This window comes from Cynocephalus volans, chromosome 5, assembly GCF_027409185.1.
Source record: "Cynocephalus volans isolate mCynVol1 chromosome 5, mCynVol1.pri, whole genome shotgun sequence".
Classification (NCBI taxonomy): domain Eukaryota; kingdom Metazoa; phylum Chordata; class Mammalia; order Dermoptera; family Cynocephalidae; genus Cynocephalus; species Cynocephalus volans.
Window position 1 is genome coordinate 93,404,803 of NC_084464.1, and position 23,948 is coordinate 93,428,750.

Sequence of the window (23,948 nt, forward strand, 5' to 3'; positions counted from 1 at the left end):
AAAATGCAGCTTACCTGGACTGATATTTTGTGAGAGCTGCTGGGCGGCTGCAAACATGTTGGCTACAGACTCTAGAAACTAAACCAGAACCAGAAATGGACAATTAGAAGATTATTTAAACTCTCTTCCCACTGTCATTGAGACTGAAATTACTTCTGACATTGAAGTGATTATCAGATAACCCTCTCAGGTTTCCAGGGGCAATTAAAATGTCCCTTCTGGCCTCCTGTAGTAAAGGAAGGACTATCCTTGTTTTGCATGGCATTTACCATTGGATACAGGCATTCTCAAGCACAGACGAGACACACGTCTCTGGCATACACACCCCTAGTACCACTAGTGTTCCGTGAGATGCCCCAAAGAAAAAGAAATACTCCCCTGAGGAATAAGAAGTCAATACCACTAACCCCAATGAACCAAAAAGCTATCTTCTTTCAATAAAGAAAATAACTGAGCAAAAATGAAGGCAAGAAAACACACAATGTCTAGTGTGGCCTAAAAAAAGGAGGCTAAATTAGAGCAGGAACCAGGAGAAATATTATCCCATGCTCTGTTTTGAACTTGTTATGTCATCCTAAGCAAATCATTGGCTTTATTTCACATCATTTCTTCTCTAGGCTAAATGGGAGAGAGAAATAGGCCTTGGTTGACCTGATAAAGGTACTGACAAATGGGTTTGTTTTTGTGAAATTTCACAAACTGCTCAGAAAAAATAGGAAGGGAGCCAGAAAATCAATGATGCAAAGTCAAATGATCTTTCAGGAACTGAGAAAAAAAGGTCACACCTTGTTTTATAATGGATGCCAGAAAGTTTCTATTCCAGTGTTACACAGGCTGAGATTTACCTGTCCTAGTATCATATGGGGGGAGGGGAGGTGTTCTAAAATTCTCTCTCCTACACCAGCTTAACTGTATATAAGACATTTTATTTCACCCTAGTACCTGAGCAATCTTGGTTTTCTTTTGTTGGAATTTGCAGAGCCGTAGAATCTGGGACCCTGAGTAATCACTGAACTGCTCATGGAATGGGTGTAACAGCTTTACAGACTCTCCAAAACTTGGGGGAGAAAAACCAAATGGGAGTTATTTTTTGTCATATAAAAATAACAAAAAGTTGTGAAGGTGTTTTCCCAATGGGATTAAAGGGCAACCTTACCTGCATACTGCAATCTGACCCACTTCCAGGAGGGTTAGAGCATTTCCAATCACAGCCAAAGATTCAAATGCAAGCTGTAAAATATAAAGACAAGGTTTAAGGAATCAAAGTATCTGTAAACAAGTGCCTCTCAGCCTTTTTTTTTTACATCAGGATTCCCACAAAGAATGTTTTTTATATGGCACACAGGGGAAAAACTCAATAAGGCTATTACAGTCACAAACAACCCAGAGGCTTTGGTAGCCTTAAGCCCTGCCTGGAACCACAAATGCTGAAACCCAGAATCCATTACACTGGTATAGGAATGGTCTACTCTAGAAATCATCTAATAACAATGATTGATCTTGAGAAATAAGGCCCATAAATTTAAATTTTTTTGTTGTTGTTGTTGGACTACATAAAAAGTAATCTCTTATGGATAACAAATTTTAAAAACTAATTTAAAACTCATTCATATGTAGTGAAATCAAAGTATAGAACTATATTAGAAAATTTCATTACAACCTGCATAAATGACAGCATAGATGGCTTTAGAATTTAAATTCATCTAAGAAGCTTTCATTTAAGCTTTATAACAATTCTGTATGAGGTTATAATTATTGTTATAAGCATATATGTATAAGTATTGTTATAATCCTCATTTTTCAGAAGAAACTAACATTTAAGAAGTTGCCCAAAGTCATGTGGTAGTAAGTGGGGAACTGGGATATGAACCCACATTCAGAAGTTACGCTCTAATTTTTTCTAGCAGAATATACACATTTTTGGTTGCTCATTGGCTCATACTGTAAAAACAGTCATCACTGTGAAAAACAAACACTCTTGAGTGTCTGTAATGGTGGTAACAGGTTAAATATCCCTAATTCAAAAATCTGAAATATTCCAAAATCTGAAATGCTCCAAAATCCGAAACTTTTTGAGCACTGACATGATGCTTAAAGGATATGCTCCTTGGACCATTCTGGATTTCAGATTTTCAGATCAGGAATGCTCAACTGGTATGTATTAAGCAAATATTAAAAAAAAAAAAAAAAAAAAAAAAAAATTCCAAAATCTGAAACATTTCTGGTCCCAAGGATTTGGATAAGGGATACTGAGCCTGTATTATAAGTAATATAATCAGGCTCCTAAGCTTTGTTAATACTGACAGAACATTAACGCTAGATAATTTCGGACTTAAAGAAATGTATTCTGAATACATTTTCTTTTTAAAAAATCAAAGTTGGTTTCAGATATTGCCATTTTGTGCATAGTCTTAAATAGTTTAATAGTACATTATTGCATTTTATGTAAAATAAACATGGTCAGATTTACTTATCCTGCAACTAAACAACAGAATAGCAGGGTTAAGAAACAATTTAAAAGACAACTTAAAGGACCAAAATATTTGAGACATCCTGAAATTGCCCTTTTGAACTCTTTAAATTGTTGGTCTTCTCAAACATAGTTATCATATTCTCAGAACAGGTTAACTGGTATTTCAAAATGTTTTTTGCCACATCATATTTAAAACATTTAGGTGGCCCGGGGAACATGGTTTGGTGTTAATTTCCCATCAAACTGCCACTATATTCGTGTCTTACCTGTTTGGTATGGTTGTCTACCATACTAGAAGAGTCATCAATAGCCAAACAAATCTGATACTGGCGTTTACTAGGCTTGGTCCTTCGAAGCCAAATCTTGTCTTTCCGAAATTGACTAGCAATGTACGGAATGACCTTCCGCATGTTCAGTCGCTTCCCAGTTCGATAGTCTCCTCTATTAAATTTATCCAAATAGGGATAAAGATTAGTTAAAAGCTGCTAATTCCTGAGAATTTTCCTTAAGAACAAAATCACATTAATAATACCTTAAAACCAATAATACCAAATAACTAGGAAGCTGGCACAATGAAGTGTCAATTGAGGACAAAGTGCCAGGATCTTCTTGACCCACTAATAATTAGGTCCTTCCAGAAAAGCTAAGACACATTTTCAAAAATTAGAAAAAACTATCTGCATTGAATATGAAGTCTTGGACAGTCTCTCTTCTGTTCTAAAATTATGATTTGGACACATTTTTTAAAAAGATCTAGGAGAGTAAAACAACATGTAATAAAGGGAACAGCACATACAACCAAAGTCCCAGCCAATTTCCCCATCAGATAGTATGAATAAAAGAATCTGCATTCAGACCACACATCACAGAAACTCTGTGATAGAGATAATCATAGGAAAACAGTTAAGAAACACCATGCTGGTGCCCATATGGCAGAAGTGGCAACCTAGAAGCCAGCACCATACATGTTTAGGTGCTGAGTTCAACAGAATTGGTGCCACTGCCATCAATGGGCACTGTGAGGGCTTCCGATGGGGAAGACTTACTTCAGCTTGGCTGCCTGGGTAGGCTCTAATATGAGACGAAGCTGTTCACATAACTGTTGTGAAAGAGGTGCAGTTAAGACCAGGTAACTCTGCCACATCTCAGCTGCAGCTTTCTCCTGGGAAGACAATAAAATGTAAGTTACCCTTAGAATGTCAGAGCCAACCAAGATGAAGCCAAGCAAAATGAAGGCCTGAAGCAAAATAGTAAAAAATAACTTGCATGAACTTTCTCAAAAGAAGCACTTAAAGCTTCTCTCAGCAAGCGGCTATTCAATGCACTTGATTAAAAATGTCTCCCCTTCCACCAAAACTATAACCCACAGTTTATTATTAATGACAGTTAATTACTCACATCACCTACAAAGAGTATAACCTGTACTTTTCATATGGGGAGGGAAATGTGAATGGGTAATTTTGGTGCCAGCAGATACAGCCACTTATTTGTGGGCTCTCAAGAGTCATGTTTCAAAAGTAAAAGCAACAAGTGAATGCAAATCCATCAAGCAACACATTCAACAGTGTGCTCATTTCCTGGACACAAAGCCCCATGATTTTTCTACCAAATATGACAGAACACTCAATACACATATGTAGTGAGAATGATAATGATAACAGATATAAAATAAAAATATGTGTATATACAATAAATTTAGGATGCTAAGTCACTAAGAAGGAAACGCTGGTTAATCCACACTGCCACATTAAGTCAGCCAGCAATGATCTAGGTGGCCTATTCTGATGGCCCAGCACAGACTTATGCCCAGTTTTTCAATCACTGTCACATCTATTCTACCCATTACAAAGCCAGTAAGAAGTTAAAGAAACTAAACACATCAGTTTCTCTCTGTTTTAATTAAGCTATAGATCTTGTGGCCAAGCAGGCAGAAAGAGGAATGGATAGACTTAGGCTTTAGGATTGTAATTTTATTCTCCATATACCCATATGTCCCTTTTACAAAGGTAACTGGAGCTAAGAACCTATTAAGCCTGCTGTATCTTAAAAAGCAAAATAAAAAAGAGATGTTTTATGAAAAAAAACCAGTAACTTACTTCTTCTGGGTCTCCAAATTCATGTGGCTGCCACGTTTCCAACTGTCTCTCCAGTTCCTGTCTTAGCTCATTGACATCTTTTAAAAAAGGCTAAGGAGAAAGAGCCACAGATAAGAAGAGTCCCAAGCTAAAATCACCATCTTATTATCACTGGCTGCCTTCCTCCCTGCAGAATGAACTCAAAGTATACAGTCAAATGCCCCAAGACTCAAAACTTAAGCAAATTTAATGGCACAATGAGAATATACTAGACAACCACTATTCTTCTGCTTATTTTAGAAAGACAGCATGAAGAAAGGATACTTTTAACATTTATAAGTCCACCCCAGCAAAACACCAATAATGAAAATGTTCTTTGTTTAATCTAGATTGCCATGAAGTCAAACTAATAGTGAAAAGAAATCTGGGTCTTCCTACATGCAAGCATTAAGCCAAAGATCCTAGTTAATTAACTGTCATAAACTGTTAATTGTCCTAAAATCTCCTTACCAAAGATGGTAAGAAAAGTGGGATGTGAGAGCCAGAGGCAAAGGACCACACCCACTATCACAGACAAGTCAGGGCACTGTGACCTTGGGATTGGAACAATGTCATCTGCTTAAAGAACACCTGTCACACCAATAGTGTTCCTAAAAATTTTGATAAGGACATGATACCCCAAAACAATCAGATGTTCCATGAAGTTCTAAAGATTTAAAAGCAATTTATTAAAGCAGTAATTTGTGCATTTCAGTACCTGGAAAATCGTGTCCATGAAAAACTGATGGGCTGTATGAATGGTTGAATCTCGGCTTCTCTCTGGTTTCTCATTCTCTGTCTCCCTGTGAGATTTGTCTGTCCTGGGGTCTTGGTCTTCCTCTGTTTTAACAGTTTGGGTCTCCATCTCCACCTCATCAAAACCTATTTTCATACAAGGACATCGTTTTACTTGCTGCCCATTAATCATAACAAACTTTACTCATTTGTTCCGCAACACATTTCCACATACTGATTCCACATGTTCCGCCTCTTTGAGACAGTCACTGCCAATTCTTCCTCCCTAATTTCCACTCCTTCCCACCCTGATGTTGAAGACAGCTATTTCGAGAACAGGATATAGGGGAGACTGCAGTTTATCCTAACAGCTTTCAAAATCCTTGTAAAACTGTGTGACTCTTTAAACTATGTGCATAAAGAACTTTGATAAAAACAAAAACTAAAATAAAACCACAGTTCTATTTTATAGATGAGGAAACTGAGGCAGAGAGGATAATGTGTCTCAACCCATGAAGTGATTTGAATGCAGGAAAGCCTAATCACAGAGCTACACTTTTCTTACTGTCATATAATGGCAGGGCAGTCAACGGTGTTTAATACCTCTTAGAGGACAGGAATGAGGCAGAAGAAAAAGCCCTTGAATTTGGCAAGTTCTTTTGAATTTGCCTTTCTTCTGTTGCTCATAGTTATTTTTAATGTGCAGAATGAATTCCTTTTTTAAAAAATAAACTGCCTAGTAACAGAACTTGGTTAACTATAAAATGGAAATTTATTACTTTCCCACATGCATTTTTCTCATTCTATGTCTTCTAATATTTTACTATTTTTGCTAATATTGCATGTTTATATAATTGAAAACATCATTTCTCTAATCAAGAATGTACCTTCTTGTCACAGCTGTGGTAAATGTACTATTCTGTTTTCTTCTATATATTTTAAATAGACAGATAGGATTTTGTTTGAAATTCAAGTTTCGCAGGTCTCCTTGAAGGATGGTGTCCTGCACCACCCCTCCACCTTTCTGCTCCCAAACAAAATACAGTGAAATTGTTATAGGCAAATTATTCATTTAAGTCATAGATTAGGACACAGAACAGAACAGACTGGACAAGACTAGACTACGGTACAAGAGAACTGCGGTCTAAGTAGGAGAACTGACTTTTCTAAGTCAGAGAGCTTAGGAGGGGTTTGTTCACTCACAGGACTCACCAGAGGTTGCTGTGGTCCCTGACTTGACCTCCTCTGGCTTCAGCTGCTCTATGTCTGCTGCTCTGAGCTCCTCCTCCTCCTCTGCGTCCATAAGGGTATCCTCTATTTCCTCTTCTTCCTTATCTTTGCCAGGGTCTTTTGCACACTGTTGCTGCTCCTTACTGGCCACATCTGCCAGAAAAGCACACACAGATATAGAAAGCTTAGGTCTTTGCAGAACAAAGTAATGATGAGTGAACTATGATTTCTGTCATTTCCAGCTTTCAAAATTCTATGATTGCCGGTTCTGCACATTGTTGGACCAGCTATATGGCTTGAACACTTGTCTGTGCCCAAGATTTCCTACTGACCTAACGATGTAATTGCCTATTCCCTACTTCCTACAGAAGTTATGCGGATATAGTGTAACTTTGCATGTGATCACAGAAATGGGATTTGTAACTGGGTTTTTACTGATATGAGCAGAAAATGAACCAGAATAAACAGTATGAGCACATGACTAATGGAAATCATCCTGCACTACTAACTTGTGGGTGGGTGAATTGTAGTTTTTTAAGAGTTGAACAGAAAATGAAGCACAGAAAGACCAACATGGGAATCCCAGTATTGTGATCATGGACAAGTTCTTAAACATCTTTGGCTTCGGTGTGCTCACTTACAAAATGGAGAGATAGTCTAGCTTATAAGAACATTTGAGGAATTCCCTGATCATGCAGCAAAGGCTTAGAAAGTTTTTTGTCGCAAAGCAAAAACTCAATACATGGTAGCTATTATTATTACTGCCATTTTTTTTTTTAAGTGGAGACAGGGAGAGAAAATAGTGATCCACCACAAACATTTCTGTACCATCCTCACAGGTAGACATTTTCAACACTAGTTTACATATTAGGAATGAAACAGTGAAAAGTCACCAAGAGAACTAAAAGGGGATAGTAATCAGTGACTACCTACCTACCTTGTGCTGTTTTTTCCCCTCCCCTTTTCACTTATGGGGAAAACACATTTTTCAGGTTCACAGCCCCCGCCATTGCAGGGACCTACCCAAAGGTGAGTATGAAGAAATGTCCAGTACTAACAAACCATGAGATTAGTGCTGCGTTTGGATGTGGCCAACAGTTATCAAGGATATTTAAATGGCTTATATTTAAGCCAGAAAATTTAACCATCTACATCTGGTTACAGATAACTTTACACCAAAAACAAATTGCACTTCTGCACATTTCTTATTAGAAAGAAAATAGTTAAAAAGCTATTTCCACTCCCTAACACCCAGCAAGCACATAGTTACACAGTATAAGCTCTCACGGGAGAGCTCAATGAGCAAAAGGAGCAGATTTCCCTGCACCATACCATAGGTCTGTGCATCATATGTGTCACTGCCTTGTTTAATGTGCTCAAATGCATCCGCATCCTCCACCTGGACCTGGCGCTGGGCTGGCCCCTGCTCGGCCTCGTTGTCTGTGTCCACAGTCCTCAGCCTCTTATGCACATGCTCATTGTGATCACCCATGGAGCGTTCATTGTCAGCCTGCCCAGGTTTCCTCTTAAAACTCTGTGGGAAATACAAGAAAATTCATCAGAGCCTTGTCTGCAATGACAAAAAGATTCAAAATAACCATAATTTCCATTCACAGAGGACAGGTTAAGTAAATTAGGCATAGTTATATAAGAATGAAATTTAATGCAGCTATTAAAAAAATTAGACTTCTCTATATTTATGCAAAACAATATCTGTGATATATTTTTATATCTGAAATCAAGGCAAGGAAGCAAAGAAACACCCCTCACATACACATATACTCCCATACATGTCACATATACAGAAAATATCTGAAAGAAGAAAAAACTGGTAGCACTCTGGGGAGGGTGCCTTGGATGGCTTGGAGACAGGGACAGAATGTAGGCTTTTCAGGGGATTGGTTTTATACATTAATTTTGTATCATGTGCATGGATTATACGTTAAAAAAACTTAATGCTTAAAAAGCAAGACTATGGAAAATGAAAAGAGTAAGACTGGTTGGTGCTGGGCAACAGTACATAGCACCTAGCTCTCAAGCTCCATAGCAGGAACACAGTGGAGGTGCAGGAACGATATCCCAGTGATAGGATGCCACTTGGTCATGGTGTGCTTACCAAGGCTGTCATCATGTCAGCAAAGACAGGGAGCATGGCTTAAAAATTTTTGTTTAAGCCACTACTTCTAGAGCATCTTTTTCTACATGCAGCCTTCACCTAAGTTTAGTTGAAGAGTGATAGAAACCTGTGTGTTTTTCCTGGTGTGCTTCTGGGAGGCCAACTGAGCAATGAAGTTGGATTCATGGCCTTCTGCCTGGTTTGCATCTGCAGCTCCACTCCCATGTTCCTAGGAAATCAAAACCATAAAAGAATGAGGTGGAGGAAGCTATTACAAGCACCTATGCTGTACTATGCTGCACTGAACACAACTTCTCTCACCAATACTCTGATCTCAGAGTCATAGAATCACTCCTGCCTGCTCTGGAACTCATCTATAACTAAGGCCTGGGCAGAAACAGGAGGTCTAGACCTGACTCTATGTTACCCTCTCAGGCACCTTCATTTTGCAAGGCTGATTGTTTCCTGTCTATAGGGGTATAATGTCTTACTCAGAAGGCAGGACAGACCTCAATCAGAAACCAGCTTCATCATCAACCAGCTGTGTACCCTTAAGGATGTCATTTAACTTTATTGAGGCTTATTTTCCTCAAATATAAAATAGAGAAAATAGTAAGAACAATGTCATCTAATTCATAGGGCTATTGTGAGGATTTGCTGAAGTAATAAAAATGCTTAGTACCCAATGGGTGCTCAGTGAAATGGCAGTGGCAGTGGGGGGGTACAACAAGTATAGATGGCTATTATTGGTGAGAAAACTGGGGCCCAATGAGGCTAAAGGAGTTGTCCAAGGTCACCACTGTAACCAGTAGGTCCTCTGACATTCAATACTGTTTTCATAGCATGCTGGCAACCTGAATTTTGGCCATATCACAAGGTTTTTTTGTGTGTGTATGTATGTGTGTCTGACTGATAGGGGGATCTGAACCCTTAGACCTTGGTGTTTTCAGCACCAAACTCTCCCAAGTGAGCTAATTGACTAGCCCATGAATTGTAGCCATACTGGAATACATCACCATCAGGTCAAGGAATGAAGAAGCGCTTTGCTTTTTAAATTAAAACATTTAGAAGCCTGGTGATGAGCAAGGATAAAAGGAAAGCACCATTAGGGGCTTACTGCTGCATCAAGTCTAAATTCAACCTTTCCTTCCCTGGGAGCTTTCTGAAAATCAACACTGATTCTCCCATTGAGAACTACCAGTCAAATACATTTTTCTTATTAAGTACATCACTTAAGTATAGCCTTAAGTGTAGCAAATATTCTGAGGTTTGTCCTGAGAGGTGTATAAATATAGGTATACAATCATTTCCTCAAAGAATGAGAGATAATCTTTTAGACGTCAACAACAAAACAAACAACAGAAAAGATATCACACATAAACCAACTACTGCTAACAGAAAGAGATTTCAGACAGGCAGAAGAGACCCTCTTAAGAGGCAGCTGGCCACAGCAGCGAGGGCCATCACCTCTTTCCCCTGCTCCTTCTCGGGTGCAGCCCCAGCCAACTCCACGGCCTGCATGCTCTGCACATTCTCCACCCCAGTCTGCCCGCAGGAGGCATGCTTCTTCCTCTCTGTGGCCTCTGGCACCTGCTCCTCTGTGTCAAAGTTCTCCTGTTCTTCTTCTTCTTGCTTCTGCAGAGAAATCAAACACAGCATGAAATGCTCTGGGGGAAGAACATGAGGAGGGGGGGCCTCCCCACTCAGGGGAGTCTGCAGGGAGGGAGTCAGCCAGCAAGGGTCTTAAAATTCCATGGAAGCACAACTTGGTGATGGAGAAGTATCCTAAAAGAGATTCTACTGGGAATAAGGTAATTTCACCTCCTCGTTACTATGAGGGTACTTCAAAAGGTTCATGGAAAGAGTCATATTATCTTTCAATCCTATTTTTCCACGAACTTTTTGAAGTTCCCTTGGTATTATTTTTAACATAAGAAAAGCCAGACATTACACAATACCTGGGGCTGGAAACCATGGTCAACAGATACACCATTCTCTCCATCTTCCTCACGGGCTTTTTCCTCCACAGACTGCTGCTGCTCCTCTGAGTTTTCTTCTGCTGAGTTTTCTTCCAGCTGTTCATCAGTATCTCCGTCTTGGTCATCAGCTCCTATGTCCATCTCTTGCTCTCCTTCCACCTTGTCATCTTCACTGGGGCCTTCCTCAGGCTCACATGAGCCTAGACCTTCATTCTGGTCAGCCTCGGTCTCTTCCTTTATTTCCTCAACTTCGTGACCTGCTTCCTCCATATCCATTGATTTTTCTTTTATCTCTAAAGGATTCTCTTCTGGATAGACACAACAAAAAGAAGGAACAGAGAATTTTAAGAACTTATATTTCTTAAGCTGGGAGGTCATTAGTTTTGGAATCTGACTTCAACCTTAAAGACAAGAAGCAAGCAAACATAAGACGAAGAAAATTAAAATTAAAAGAGAATATAATAAGCTATCTGCCTTAAAATATCCAGGCCCATTTAGGCTATTATGTATGTGAACTAAAGAGTATTTGTATTAAAGAATATGCTAATGAATTAATGATAATAAAATAATAGTTATTATTTTTTAATTATTTTATTATTATTCTCTAAACCAGGGATTGGCAAGCTATGTTCCATAGGCCAAATCTGGCCCTCTACTTGTTTCTGTAATTGAAGTTTTATTGGAACACATCTGTATCAATTATCTTACCTTTGTGTTTACCCCATCCATTTTGTATTACCTGTGGTTACTTTCACACTACATAGTAAAACTGAGTATTTGCAATAGAGAGCTTATGGCCTGCAAAGACTAGAATATTTATTATCTGACACATAACAGAAAAAGTTTGCCAACCCCTGTTCTAAACTATATGCATATATTACATATAATTGTTTCACTGGTGCATTTCATTAAAAAATAATAAATAACCAGCATTGGATAGATCATCTAGGCAACAAATCAACAGACTAACCACTATTCTTTCAGAGGGAGAGAAGAAATCTAGGGTTACTGGTGGGAGGGGGAAGCCAGGGAGATAGGGAGAGACTGGACAAGGAGCATAAAGAATAAGTACAATTTGTAACAATATGCATACTTGTAATATTGATTTGATCCACATGTCAACATTGAATCCCAAAAATATGTATAATCAATTATGATTAAATTTAAAAAATAATAAATAATCCACTTAAAAAAAAAACACCATAATCCAAAAAAATCCACAAAAGGAAAATTTTAGATCAAAGATAGGAAATGACAGTTTATTGCTCAATTATCATTGTGAGTAATTGGATATCATTCTTCATCACACAAGAAAATACAACTACTTCAAATGGAAACAATCTTATTTGAAAATGTTCTGTTTATTAAAAGAGCTTTACTTTGGACACTTTGGAAATCAGTTATTTTTATTAACAGATTCCTTAAAATAATTTTATTATTCTACTATTATTTTATTAGCAAATTCTTTAAAATAATTGCTCCTTAATTCACACACATAATAGCCTAAATGAGCCTGGATATTTTAAGGCAGAGAGCTTATTCTATACTCCCAGTAGATTTTAGTTTTATGCTTGCTTGGTTGTTGATTCTAAGTTTGAAGTCAGATTCCAAAATTAAATTTTTACATAAATGGAAACTCTTTATTCTTTTGTAACTTGCTATTTTTGTCCCAATATGGCATTTAAAAAATGTACCGATTTTTTAAAAGTAGCTTTTCTAAGTACGTAACTGATTCATTAATCAGAGTAAAGCTAGCTCATATCTTTCTACCTGGTTAGCCAGTATAAATGGCAGCCCTCTATTACAGAGGCGTCTTCTACACCATGTTTTCAAATACCAGATGGCATTCCTTAGAGGAGTCACTATGGTGGAAAAATGGGTGTTAGAGGCACTAGATTACTGTTATGTGGCATGTAATTCCTCTTGGGATCATTCAGTCTCATTTCCCATTATAATGACTTCCTACTTCAGAATAAACATACAACAATCAATAACTGAAACCATTATTCCCCTAAAAAAGCTGTAACTGGCCTCCATGAGAGCTCTAGGTATACCCAGACTGTACAGTGTTTCCATCAGCCCATGGAATGGGACACACAGTAATGGCTATGGAAAGATGGAGCTATGTGTGGTGAAGCGCCACCAGTGCTAAAACACAGGACAGGAAGCGACCAGCAGTGACGTGCTGGCTTATGAGCTGTAAGCCTACTCACATGAGAAACACTACAAAGGAAGAACAAACTATTTTCTCCAACCGGGATTCAGCTGACCAAATATGATTTATGACCTGGCCATGACACCGGGCTAACCCCTGGAAGAGAAATCAGTTGCTATTCCTTTCCAATGAGCCAAGTGGTTTCTTTGTGTTTCTGAAAGACGTACCTTCTTCTCCTTCTTCACTGTCTGTGTCCTCACCACCGTTCTTATTTTCACTGTCGAGGTTCAAATCATCTGGAAGGTCCAAGGCCTCCGGTTCAGGTAGCTGTTCCTGATTGCCGTGGTAAGGGTCCACCTCATTCTCATCATATTCCCTCTTTGGGGCAGTAGAGAGAATAGGGTAAAAGATAAACATAAAAAAATTGTAAAAGTAGAATTTGTATCAAATTAGCTCTAAATATTTATATTATGCTGACAGAATAATATAATTTCTCTTCTGTAAAATTATAAGCACACATTAGTATATTAATGATATTTTTAGACCTTTCATGTTAGATTTCAAATTTCATATTCTGTGCAGGTTCTCCAATGGTAAGTAGTGTGTTACTTGATTTCAATGAAGAAATTTAGGAGAAGAAATAAAGAAAAGCAGCACATATTTTAGCTTCCAAACTAGAGCATGAGCCCAAATAGCATTATTACCTCATCGATAATCAGCAATTAGATATTTTACGTTAAGAGCCTCTGTTGCACATTGTCTTATGAAGCAAAGGGAGAGCAATCAATGAATATGGGAAAAAAATGTCTCAAGGTACCCTAAGAACTATGCAGGGCAGTGGTCCTGGCCTTGAGTAAGGAGAGCTGATCAGTCTCAAATCCTCCTTACCTCATCTACTTGTTCATTAATTTTGTCCTGGCCCTGTCCACCATCATGAGCTTCTGCTTCTTCCTTTTCCTCCTTTTTATCTTGCTGTTTTTTATCTTTGTTCAAATTCCGGGCATCCAAGTTGTCATCTTTAGCCACAAGTTCAGAATCTTCCTAAATGTCAGAGAAGAAAAAACACAAAATCACACTTAACCCAAGAAACTGCTTCTGCATGGGTTGGCTTTCCCTAATGTAGCTCTTAGATGTGCATACTTTGTGTCTATTGGCCTATCCCATAGAAATATCTGCTGATCGGGTGCCATCCATGACCTGGAGAGAATGGTCCAGGTCTGCCCAAACAGCAGCAGCAGCAGCAGCAGCAGTACTTGGTGGGTGAACAGTGGGGTGGGTCTGTAATTGGATGCCTCACGCTGTGCTGCTGCAGTGTTACACTCAGCCCTGGAGTTCTCTTGGGCTGGGAGCTAGAAACATTCAGTGGCCAACAGGAGAATCCGCTTAGAGCGTTTGCACTGAGTCTTCTTAACTTTCCTCCTCCATAATACTTGGGATGACTTGGGTCTGGCTACTCTTTCAGTTCTGAAAACAATCAATGAGATAGGAGAGAAAAAAGAAAAAGGAAAGATGGAAGAAATAGAAGAACAACAACAACTATGAAAAAGGAAGAGCAGTAAATGACAGGGAGTTGCAGATGGCAGGAAGATTACCTCCTCTCAGCCTGGGGACTTTGGGATGGGGGAATCTTTCAATTACCTCATCCATTCCTGGTCCTGTTTCTTCAGTTTTACTGTCTTCTTCCTCCTCATCTTCCTCATCATCGTCATCACCCCAAAGCCTCTCATCTAGTTTGTCAGCTTGCTCACCATTGAGATCACCCATCTGTTTATCCAGGTCTCCGCCCTCACTATCTGATTTCTCATCATCCTCTTCTGAAAGGGAAGGCACTGAGCTTAGTTACGCAGATCCCCAAACTGACCCAGTCTTTTGTCTGTAACAGAGGCATGGCCCCTCTCCCTGGGAAGGGCCCTGCCTGGGATTTACCGCCTGTTTCTACAGAACACCCTACAGGCATGTGCCTTTAGAGCTACTGAAGCAGTCCTCCTGTGTGTTTTGCAAACTGTTTGGAGGAACAAGAAAGTCTATAATGTGTGAACAGATAGTAAGAAGAGTAGTGGAACAGCTGTCAGGATGTCTGGTTCTGGTGCTGGGGGAATACCTATTATGGGGGTCACCATTATGGGTTTTAGTTTCATATCTGTGAAATGATGGAATTGGACTAGGTGATTTCCAAGTGTCCTTCCCCTTCTCCAACATACTGTACTTCTACGATTCTATCCAACGTCTAAACTCAGGTCTAGATCAATTAATCAGAATTTTCTTGCCTTTGTCTTTGTTTGAGGTCTACTTATGCTTCTCAGGCAAGTGTACACTCTTCTACTCTAAGGTCAGCTTTCATTTCTGCAAGATCCTCCCTTAGAACAAGACACTGTATCTCATAGTAAGCTTTGGACAGAAATTTAGGGCAAGAGCTGAATTATGGTACAAACATATGGCAGATAATGATGTGCTGTAAGAAATCATATTTTCAAATAATTTTTAATGACAAGGGGAATGTTCATAAGATGTTAAATGAAAAAAAAAAAAAGTGGACTATGGAACTGTATATGGTCTATATAACAACAAATGGGGGAAAAATACCAAAATTTATTAAATGGTTTGGATGATGGTCCTAATAGGGATTTATTTCTTTCCTACATTTCTATTCCAAACCATCCACAATAAACATCTACTGTTTTTGCAATTAGAGGGAAAAAAGTTATTTAAAAAACTACCCAGGGGCCGGCTCCGTGGCGCACTCGGGAGAGTGCAGCGCTTGGGAGCACAGTGGTGCTCCCGCCACGGGTTCGGATCCTATATAGGAATGGCCGGTGCGCTCACTGGCTGAGCGCGGTGCGGACAACACCACACCAAGGGTTGCGATCCCCTTACCGGTCACAAAAAGACAAAAAAAAAAAAAAAAAAAAAAACTACCCAGAACAATTTGCTTTGAGTTAAGAGCCAAGCTGCTAGGGATCATCTCTTTGCTCTTTCGGGCTTCCCTGAAGGGAACTACTGAGCCACTACATCTGGCACATGAGGTTGCCAGAACATCAGTCAATGTCTCAGTTCACTCAGAGAAGAATCTCCAAAACTGACTGGACTTCTGCTTTGGTGGCGATGGCAATGTCACATGCAGACACGTAGGTTTTCATTTGCAGTTACGCAGAGGAGCCAACTTGTTTCAAAAGACCACAACGGGCTCCTTCTTGGGAACCTGTTATTTCCCGGATAAAATATTTACATTTTCAAAAACAAGAATGAAGTGACAGATAATCTCAAACCTTGTTCTTCAAGCTCCCCATCATGCATTTTCCCATCAAAGTCTTCCGACATTTCAATGGCATTATCCTCGCCCTTAATATTAGATTTTGAGTAAGGATCCTCTTTGTCCTTTTCTTGACCTTTCTGAAATGTATCTTCCACCTATATCAAAAAGTATTATATAAAATATAAATGAATGTTGTAACTTTACTAATGCTTACTTCAGCTCTAGGATATAAATGCCAAAGTTAATGGTGCAAAAATATCTTTGGGGAGAGAAAAAAAAGAGAACCAACAGAGAAAGCCACATGCAATAATTTCTTAAAAGTTTATTTTACATTTCTGGAATTAATTTCTACTTTATTACATTTGTGAGCAGAGAGTATGAAATTTTGTTCAGGTTTACGTCATGTGAACTGCAAAAAAAAAAAAAATTTCCAAGATATTTAAAAAGACTATGTATTCTTTGGGTAAAAAATTCACCATCAATCTTATTATCCAAATCTTTAATATCTATTTTTGTCATTTTAATTTCTGAAAGACAATGCCCCACTGTGAATGTGATTTTATTCACTTTTCCTTAACTCATATATTCCTATATAATCTATGTGATATTTGAGGCAAACAGATTCATGATTGTTATCTCTTCTGTTACAGTTGACTTCTTAAAGTCCTTTTAAAAGAATTCTAGGGCTGGGCCAGTTAGCTCAGTACGTTGGAGTGTGGTGTTATAACACCAAGGTCAAGGGTTCAGATCCCCATACCAGACAGCCGCCAAAAAACCAAAACAAAACAAAACAAAAAAGATTTCTAAGCAAAACAGCAAGAGCAAGTTTCCATAGCACAACCATCCTCCAAAACTCCAAAGGAAATGTCACTGGTCCATCTTTGACTTTTATCCATGAATATACCAACACATACTTAGTGATACAGGTGATATTTATCAATACCTGCCTCCCAACATCTTTTGAAATAAAAAAGGAATCATTCTTTACAGACTGTTATGCAGTTTGTTTTTCTCTTTTAATTAAAAAAATATATATCTTAGATACATTTCCATGTTAATACATACAAACTTACCTCATTCTGTTTAATTAATATATAGTATTGTTCTGCATGGATGGTACCTTAATTGAAATAATTGCCTCCTGATGAATATCTGGATTGTTTTACAATTTTCACCATTATAAATAATGCTTTGTAAACATCCTGCATAGACATACATACACTCTCACATACCTACTTATCTTTGACCATTACTAGCATTTCTAGAAGAAAACATGGAATTGCTGGGTCAAAGAATATACATAACTTAAAATTTAGCAGATACTGTTACATTGTTCTGGTAGCTTTTTTATCCCACTTAATGGTTTTTGCATTGGATTGTACTCTTCTTTTAGGTTTGAATTTTTTACTTTAATTTTTCTTTCAGTTAGAAGAGTAGTATATGCTGATTAAGTTAAATCTGAGAAATGCAGAGAAGCCAAAATAACAAAAAAATTACACAGAACTCCACCACCTAAATACTACATTACTCCTTTTTAAAAAAATTTCTTCCCAATTTCCCATGCCAAGGAAAAGAGTGAATTTGAATTGGTTTGCTCCTCTCATAGCTGTAACCATACTTTTAATACAAATTTATGACATGATTTAGACTTAGAATACTCTTTTAAGTGATAAAAAGAAATCCCACTACCTTTTATATCCTCAAGTCACAGCTGATAACCTAAATAACACAACATACATAAAAACACTTCTAAATGAGATGAGCACTTTAAAAAGCAATGCAATAATCTTAGTCCACAGCACCTGAATATTTCAAAAGCATTCTTGATTCCAACCAAAAAAGGATACAGATTTTAAAATTTCATCAAGTCTTAAAGACATACAACAACAAAAGCTATTCATAGCAAAGTCTGGCATTTTTGTTAAATGCAATTATCACTTAAAACAACCAACCTTTTTATCCTTAAAATTACTACTACCAAAAATACTCTCTAGAAAATCTTAAGCAAATATCTATTTACACCGACTGCCAAAGCTCCAATATCCCTACTGCTCCAGATTTGAAAGCCATTTAAAAGAAATTTTATATGTGTAATTTAAATATTGAAAAGAAAGGGAAAAGGAAGTCCGCTTCTATAAACTATATATCTATTTCACGCATAGGGAAACATACCTGTTCTTCATTGTCTATCTGGTCACTCACATCTTTCATGCCCTCTCCTTCTCCAATTCCACCTCCCTCATAGTCATGGAACTCAGTTGCTCCCTCTCCTTCTGAATCGTCCATAAATTCTTTGGGCAAGCAAAATCCCTTGGAAAAATTTTTAAAAAATGGAGGGAACAGTTATGCACAAAAGCAATTAAAAAGTGGATTTCCAGTCCTGCCACAGGAAAAAAATATTAAACAAAAGCTTAACTCTTTTTCTAGCTCAGTATCTTAAATCTGCTGGAAATACAGCAGACCTTTGACATTCTTTTCCTCCTTGGTGATAACAGTTATTGTGCAGTTTCATAACTTGACATCATATCTACTACATGAGGGATTGACTTTGTAGAGGCCTCTAGCATTGGTAATTTGTCACTGTGCCAAGACAGAAATTTTAATGAAGTATGCTAGAAGGATGGTATTTAGGAGCAGGTCATTGAGCAAGGGCAGAATGGGCTCTGGAGAGAACACCACAGTCTGACACAGTAAGAATCAAAGTGTTAACGAAACTGTTTCATGTTAGAAAATAGGCTGAAAAGAAAAACTATTAGCCTAAGGGACAAAAGCAAATAGAAAAAGATGGAGAAGAAAGTAGTCACTCTCAATCAGAAATTTTAACCTTATAAGAGAAAATATATGCTATCAAGATATTTGTGAATCTGAGGATGAGAATGTAGTAAAAAATAAGCTGCCAATTAACAAGGAATTAAGATCCAAGACCAGCAAACACTGATTGTGACTTGCTTACACAGAAATAGCTTCCTGTGGATTAAGTGCTTTAATTACAACCTAGATCTATAATCTTAGCACTGTGTCTAACCTACTGTCAAGTTCCCTCAGCCCTATTCAGAAAGAATATACAATTCAGACACACAAAAAAAATAAAGCAAAGGCAAACTCACATTCAGGACACATATTCTGGGAAAGTTGATTGGAAAATACATTGTGGTTAACTTACTTAATTTTCCCATTGAGCTACATTATTTTTAAAGAGACACATTCAGATGTAGGCAGGAGAATGAGACCACATAGGAAGGAGATTCAGATCCCCTCTCCAGGTACATCACCACAAAAGCTACAGCTAGGACAGCCACTGGGCTCCCAACATTCTGCACCTATTAGAACCATTCTCACCCCCATACCTCCTCCCCAAAACACACACAGGTTTGACTGGCCAAAGTCATTCCAGAGCCTAGCAGACAAAAGGAACAGTGCAAATACACAAATACAGCTCACTCAAATCTCAAGGCACCCTTGTCATACACGACCCTGCCACTGTCTTTTGTATAGTTTTTTCTCCAAGAACTTATGGGATGTAAGTGCAACTCAGTGCCCATCACATGGATGGGACAAACCTGAGACTCATTCATTTACTTATTCCTCAACAGACGCACACATTTATCCTCTAGATAAGAGGCATTAGGCTTGCCTCCCACTTTTTGAGCATTCCAGTATTTCAGAGACTCATAACTAAGAACTCTTGAGTGTTCACAAGAAATCCAGACCCCATCTTCAGTTTGTAAATTCCTATCTTCAAGTGAATCTCACCTGCACTGCACTTAGATTTGGAGAATATCTTAGAATACTTAATGAACTGTATATTCAGCTGAAGGTGGTTCTCACAAAAATGCTACTTGAGTGTAGGCAGATCTCACTTTACATATGAGGAAATTGAGGCTCAGAATTCAAGAACTGAATACCTCTGTGACTGGACCTATCATACCTTGTTGGGTCTGCTAGATTTCACTATCTCCTGCCCCTGAATCTCAAGAGCAGGGTCTACAATCTCTACAAACTCAGTGCTTTTCACAGTACTGGGTACAGGACTGAATGAATGAATGACTTTCCTCTTAAGGAAAAATCCTCCTCCTAATACTAAGAGCCCCACTACCATGTAACCATGATCACATATAAATGGTTTAAAGAAAACTTAATAGCCTTAATGATTTATCCTGCAAGTGTAGCTCAAGAGTTACCTAAAGAAGATTACAAATTGGGGTCAGGGAGAGAAGGGTGTGTTAATAGAAAGCAGCAGCCTCTGAACAGCCTCTGGAGTCCAGAGAACTCATCAGCATGGCGTCTGCAGGTTCCAAGATGTTAGTAGAAACAAGTTTAGCAAAAGGGTGCTGGGCAAAGCCCTAAAGAAGCCAGAAGGAGAGCAAACAAGCTCCTATTTGTGATGGTCCAAAACAAAAGCCCATCAAACCAAACACTAATGGAAATAGAGTATTTGGGTCCCTGCTGCGCCACAGCACTCATGTGAATAGTACTCACCTTCTGGGCAAGTTCTGTAAACACCTGGGCAAGTGTAGAGAGCAGCTTTGCAGTGCTCCGGTGAGTCACCAGAGACATGGTCAGGAAGAAGAGGACGAGGTCTGAGTAGCTGGAGAGCATGGGCACCAGGCGCACCAGCAAGCAGCAAGACTGGCTGAACAGCTGGGGACAAAGCAAACATACTGTTTATTTAACAGGTCCCAGCTCTCCTTTGGAGTGATAAAAACGTTCTAGAACTAGATAGTGGCACTGGTTGTACAATACTGTGAATGTACTAAATGTAACTAGTGGCGAGTTAGGTGTTTTTACCCTCCCTCACTGAGATTTCTTCTTCATTCCCACAAACCCTCACAAAAGTGCACTTTAAATTCTCAGTTACTAAAGTCGCATTTAGTTAAAAATTAAAAAAAAATAATAAAATGTTTACAAATTCTATAGCCAATTCAAAGTTGGCACTGGAGGCAATGCTACAGAACAACATAGAATGTCCTACAAAATAAGTGCTTCTCTGGATTTACTATAGAAACTACAACTTCTTACTCTGCTAGCTTAATGTAGAGGGTGTGGTGTCTGCAGAGGATGGTGGTTAAGACTCAGCTGACAGCACCAACATCCATCAACATCAAATACTGGGGGTAAGTGATTAGGATATGAAAGAATCCTAAAATAATGGATATTCTGGATTGTTAGCATTTTTGCACCTATGCATCTTATAATTATAGCCCTTAGCTAGCAAACCCTCAGCTTTTCAAAGCTTGTCAATGACATTTACATGTACAAATAGATCAAACTCAGTGATTTCGGCACTGAGGCCTGCTTGTGAACCTATCCCCATGCAGCAAGGTGAAGCCCACTCTGCAGAGCAAGACACTTGTAAAAAACAGTTGGTTACCGTGTGCTTTGCTGCTGTGCCATCCTCACCATACGACTTCAGCCTCTCCAATAGTTCGGAGACGGCAGAAATTATCTTCTGCACGTGCAAAGCGCTCACATCAGCCCAGAAGTCATCCTCTAAGAGTTTTGTTAGATGTCCTGATTGCAGTCTCTCGAAGCCTGCTGCCTCTTTCATTCACAGAAAATACAACATGATGAATAACAGAAAACAAACCATTTCATTTCTCTTCATACACAGTCGTCTATTTCTAACATCTGTCCTTAATTATTTAGCCACAGAAATAAATCATCAAATACAAAACTTAAATCAAGTATGAAACGAATTTTTGTCGGACTTGGCATACCATTCTCTTCCTGTGGTCTTGTTTGATTCATATTCTCCTCTGCTTTTTTCTTGTTTCTTTCTGCTAAGTTCTGGATGGCACAGAGGATGGCTCGGATAGCACTTTCCATTTGCTCTGAAAAATCTTCCACAAATCCTTCATCCAACATTTGGTTCCCTAGTAAGTAGCATGATACAAAACAAACAAAAAATTCCAATCATTTGTTTCTGCACCTCCTGTGGACGAGCCTCTGTATCAAGCTATTCTGGATACAGAAATGAGTAAGACAACTTCCTTCCCTAGATAAATCTACAAGCTTATGATTTTAAATTAAAACAATTTTGCTAAAAGAATGTAAAATATGAAAATAATAGTTAAGATGGTGTGTATAAACACCAACATAGTCTAAATATTAGCCTTAAGCTTTGCAGTGCAGGGGAAAACTAACAGAGGAGTGAGCTTGTGCTGCCTTCCCACACATGTGCTACAAAGTGTGCGGCATGAAGACAATCCAAAGGCAAGGCACTCAAACGAAGGAGGCAAAATGTTAAGAGCTGTGGATCCCAACCACACCTCCCTGCCTTAGAACCTTGGACAGGTACATCTAGAAGAAAACGTAATGTGGCTTTAGAATCACTAGAATTAAACCTACAACGTACCATTTCTACATTGGACTTTTACTCCCTTACTAAACAAGAGTCTTTACTTACCTCCTTGGCTGCTTGAAGAGAGTAGGTGTGTCTTCCAGGTAGTAAACTCATCCGTGGCTTTACTGATTTCTCCTCTTACATATTCCAGGCTTTCAACTAAGGCCATTTGTGGGTCTGTTTGCTCAACCTCCATCCCTGGAAGAATGAACAAGGACTGCAGGCCTTGCAAATGAGCTGACATCTGAGACAGGCAGTTCAGCCCAGCAGAACAAACTTCAAAATCTGTCCTATAACAGAAATGCCACAATGTTGAAAGGAAGGGGCTACAACACACACACACACACACACACACACACACACACACCTCTCCCTCCAACCACTAAAATGTACACACTGAAGCATCATTCTTTTCCTAATTTTATTCCATTACTAAATTCTGAATAAGCACTGAAGCACACAGAAGAAGAGTAAAAACATAGACACACGTACCAAGAATGAAAGAGAGTCTCACACGACTGCTGTCTAATTCTGTCGACTTCAGCTTTCACTGCTTTAATGGTTTCCAGCATCTCTGTTAATCTTGTAGTTGACTGTTGCCAAAGTTGGTCCTGTTTCCGCATCCGGCAACCAGAAGGCAGCTTATTTCCAGGAACTGGGGACGGGTAGCTCAGTTCAGAAGGAATTAGGTCCAGAAGCCGTCCCTTGGTTAGTTCTGGTCCTCCCAGGTCGGGGGCAGAAGGCTGACCCTGCACCTGGGCATTGCCATGGCCTGGAGCTGGCCCTGCACTGGGGCAGCACTCCAGCAGCCAGGAGAGCTGCTCAAGCAGGATCTGGCTCTGCATGGCCAGGTGCTGCAGCCGCTCTGTCCACTGCTGCAAGCCATCCTGAGGAGGGAAGGCCACAGGGTAGACCAGAGGCCCTGTCAGCCTGCTGTGAATCTCCTGCACACAGCTGAGGAGGTTCCTGTGCAGAGAAACCCATGGGGAAAACACAGTGGCATCTTAAACCATGTCATCAGATTATTTTTAACAGTAAACTCACTCGTGTGTTGCTAAACATGGGCTTTTTTTCAGGTAATCAAGAAGGAAAGATCCTGCAGATAGGTAAGAAATCTTTTTAAATGCCTCCCAAAGTACTTAAACACATCCTTCAGTATTTCAGGAGAGGTATCAAAACAACCTGCTTACCGCCTGACCCTTAGAGCCCTCTCACGTCCAACAAAATCATACCACTGCAGCGGTTTCGACTACTACTATCTAGTAAATGAACTGTGTACTTTGCTACATGAGCCCTAATGAATGTAGCAGAAAAAGCTGAAGTGAAAGTGATTAGAGTCTGGAAATACTATCTCTCTGCCAAGAATCTACTCAACAGATGATGACAGCCTTCCTAACTGTCCTTATCTTTTAATTATTTGTTTCCATTGAGCAGTATGCATGTATGGCTCAGCAAATTGCTACTTTGGGATTCCTAAAACCTAACTTATGGAAGCAGACTCAAATCTGATCTGTGCCCAGTGACTCAGATGCCTGGAAACCATTAGCACA

The 23,948-nt window shown here is 39.0% G+C and overlaps 1 protein-coding gene across 2 annotated transcripts in view; it reads right to left on the reverse strand.

The window, feature by feature from the left end:
• MDN1 (midasin AAA ATPase 1) overlaps positions 1 to 23,948 on the reverse strand; it is a 148,157-nt gene that overhangs the window by 3,542 nt on the left and 120,667 nt on the right. Inside the window, exons 79-100 of one of the 2 annotated variants that reach the window (XM_063096091.1) lie at positions 22,891 to 23,364; positions 22,462 to 22,688; positions 21,773 to 21,928; positions 21,427 to 21,596; positions 20,535 to 20,696; positions 18,228 to 18,365; positions 16,069 to 16,210; positions 14,441 to 14,616; positions 13,691 to 13,843; positions 13,030 to 13,180; positions 10,627 to 10,955; positions 10,136 to 10,303; positions 8,796 to 8,897; positions 7,885 to 8,086; positions 6,535 to 6,705; positions 5,306 to 5,469; positions 4,570 to 4,659; positions 3,520 to 3,635; positions 2,740 to 2,914; positions 1,157 to 1,230; positions 943 to 1,057; positions 15 to 78 (exon numbers count right to left, since the gene is read on the reverse strand). In XM_063096091.1, the coding sequence (XP_062952161.1) occupies positions 15 to 78; positions 943 to 1,057; positions 1,157 to 1,230; positions 2,740 to 2,914; positions 3,520 to 3,635; positions 4,570 to 4,659; positions 5,306 to 5,469; positions 6,535 to 6,705; positions 7,885 to 8,086; positions 8,796 to 8,897; positions 10,136 to 10,303; positions 10,627 to 10,955; positions 13,030 to 13,180; positions 13,691 to 13,843; positions 14,441 to 14,616; positions 16,069 to 16,210; positions 18,228 to 18,365; positions 20,535 to 20,696; positions 21,427 to 21,596; positions 21,773 to 21,928; positions 22,462 to 22,688; positions 22,891 to 23,364 (3,719 nt within the window). Of the gene's footprint in view, positions 1 to 14; positions 79 to 942; positions 1,058 to 1,156; positions 1,231 to 2,739; positions 2,915 to 3,519; positions 3,636 to 4,569; positions 4,660 to 5,305; positions 5,470 to 6,534; positions 6,706 to 7,884; positions 8,087 to 8,795; positions 8,898 to 10,135; positions 10,304 to 10,626; positions 10,956 to 13,029; positions 13,181 to 13,690; positions 13,844 to 14,440; positions 14,617 to 16,068; positions 16,211 to 18,227; positions 18,366 to 20,534; positions 20,697 to 21,426; positions 21,597 to 21,772; positions 21,929 to 22,461; positions 22,689 to 22,890; positions 23,365 to 23,948 lie in introns of those variants that run through there. The other variant, XM_063096090.1, reaches the window with a different exon arrangement.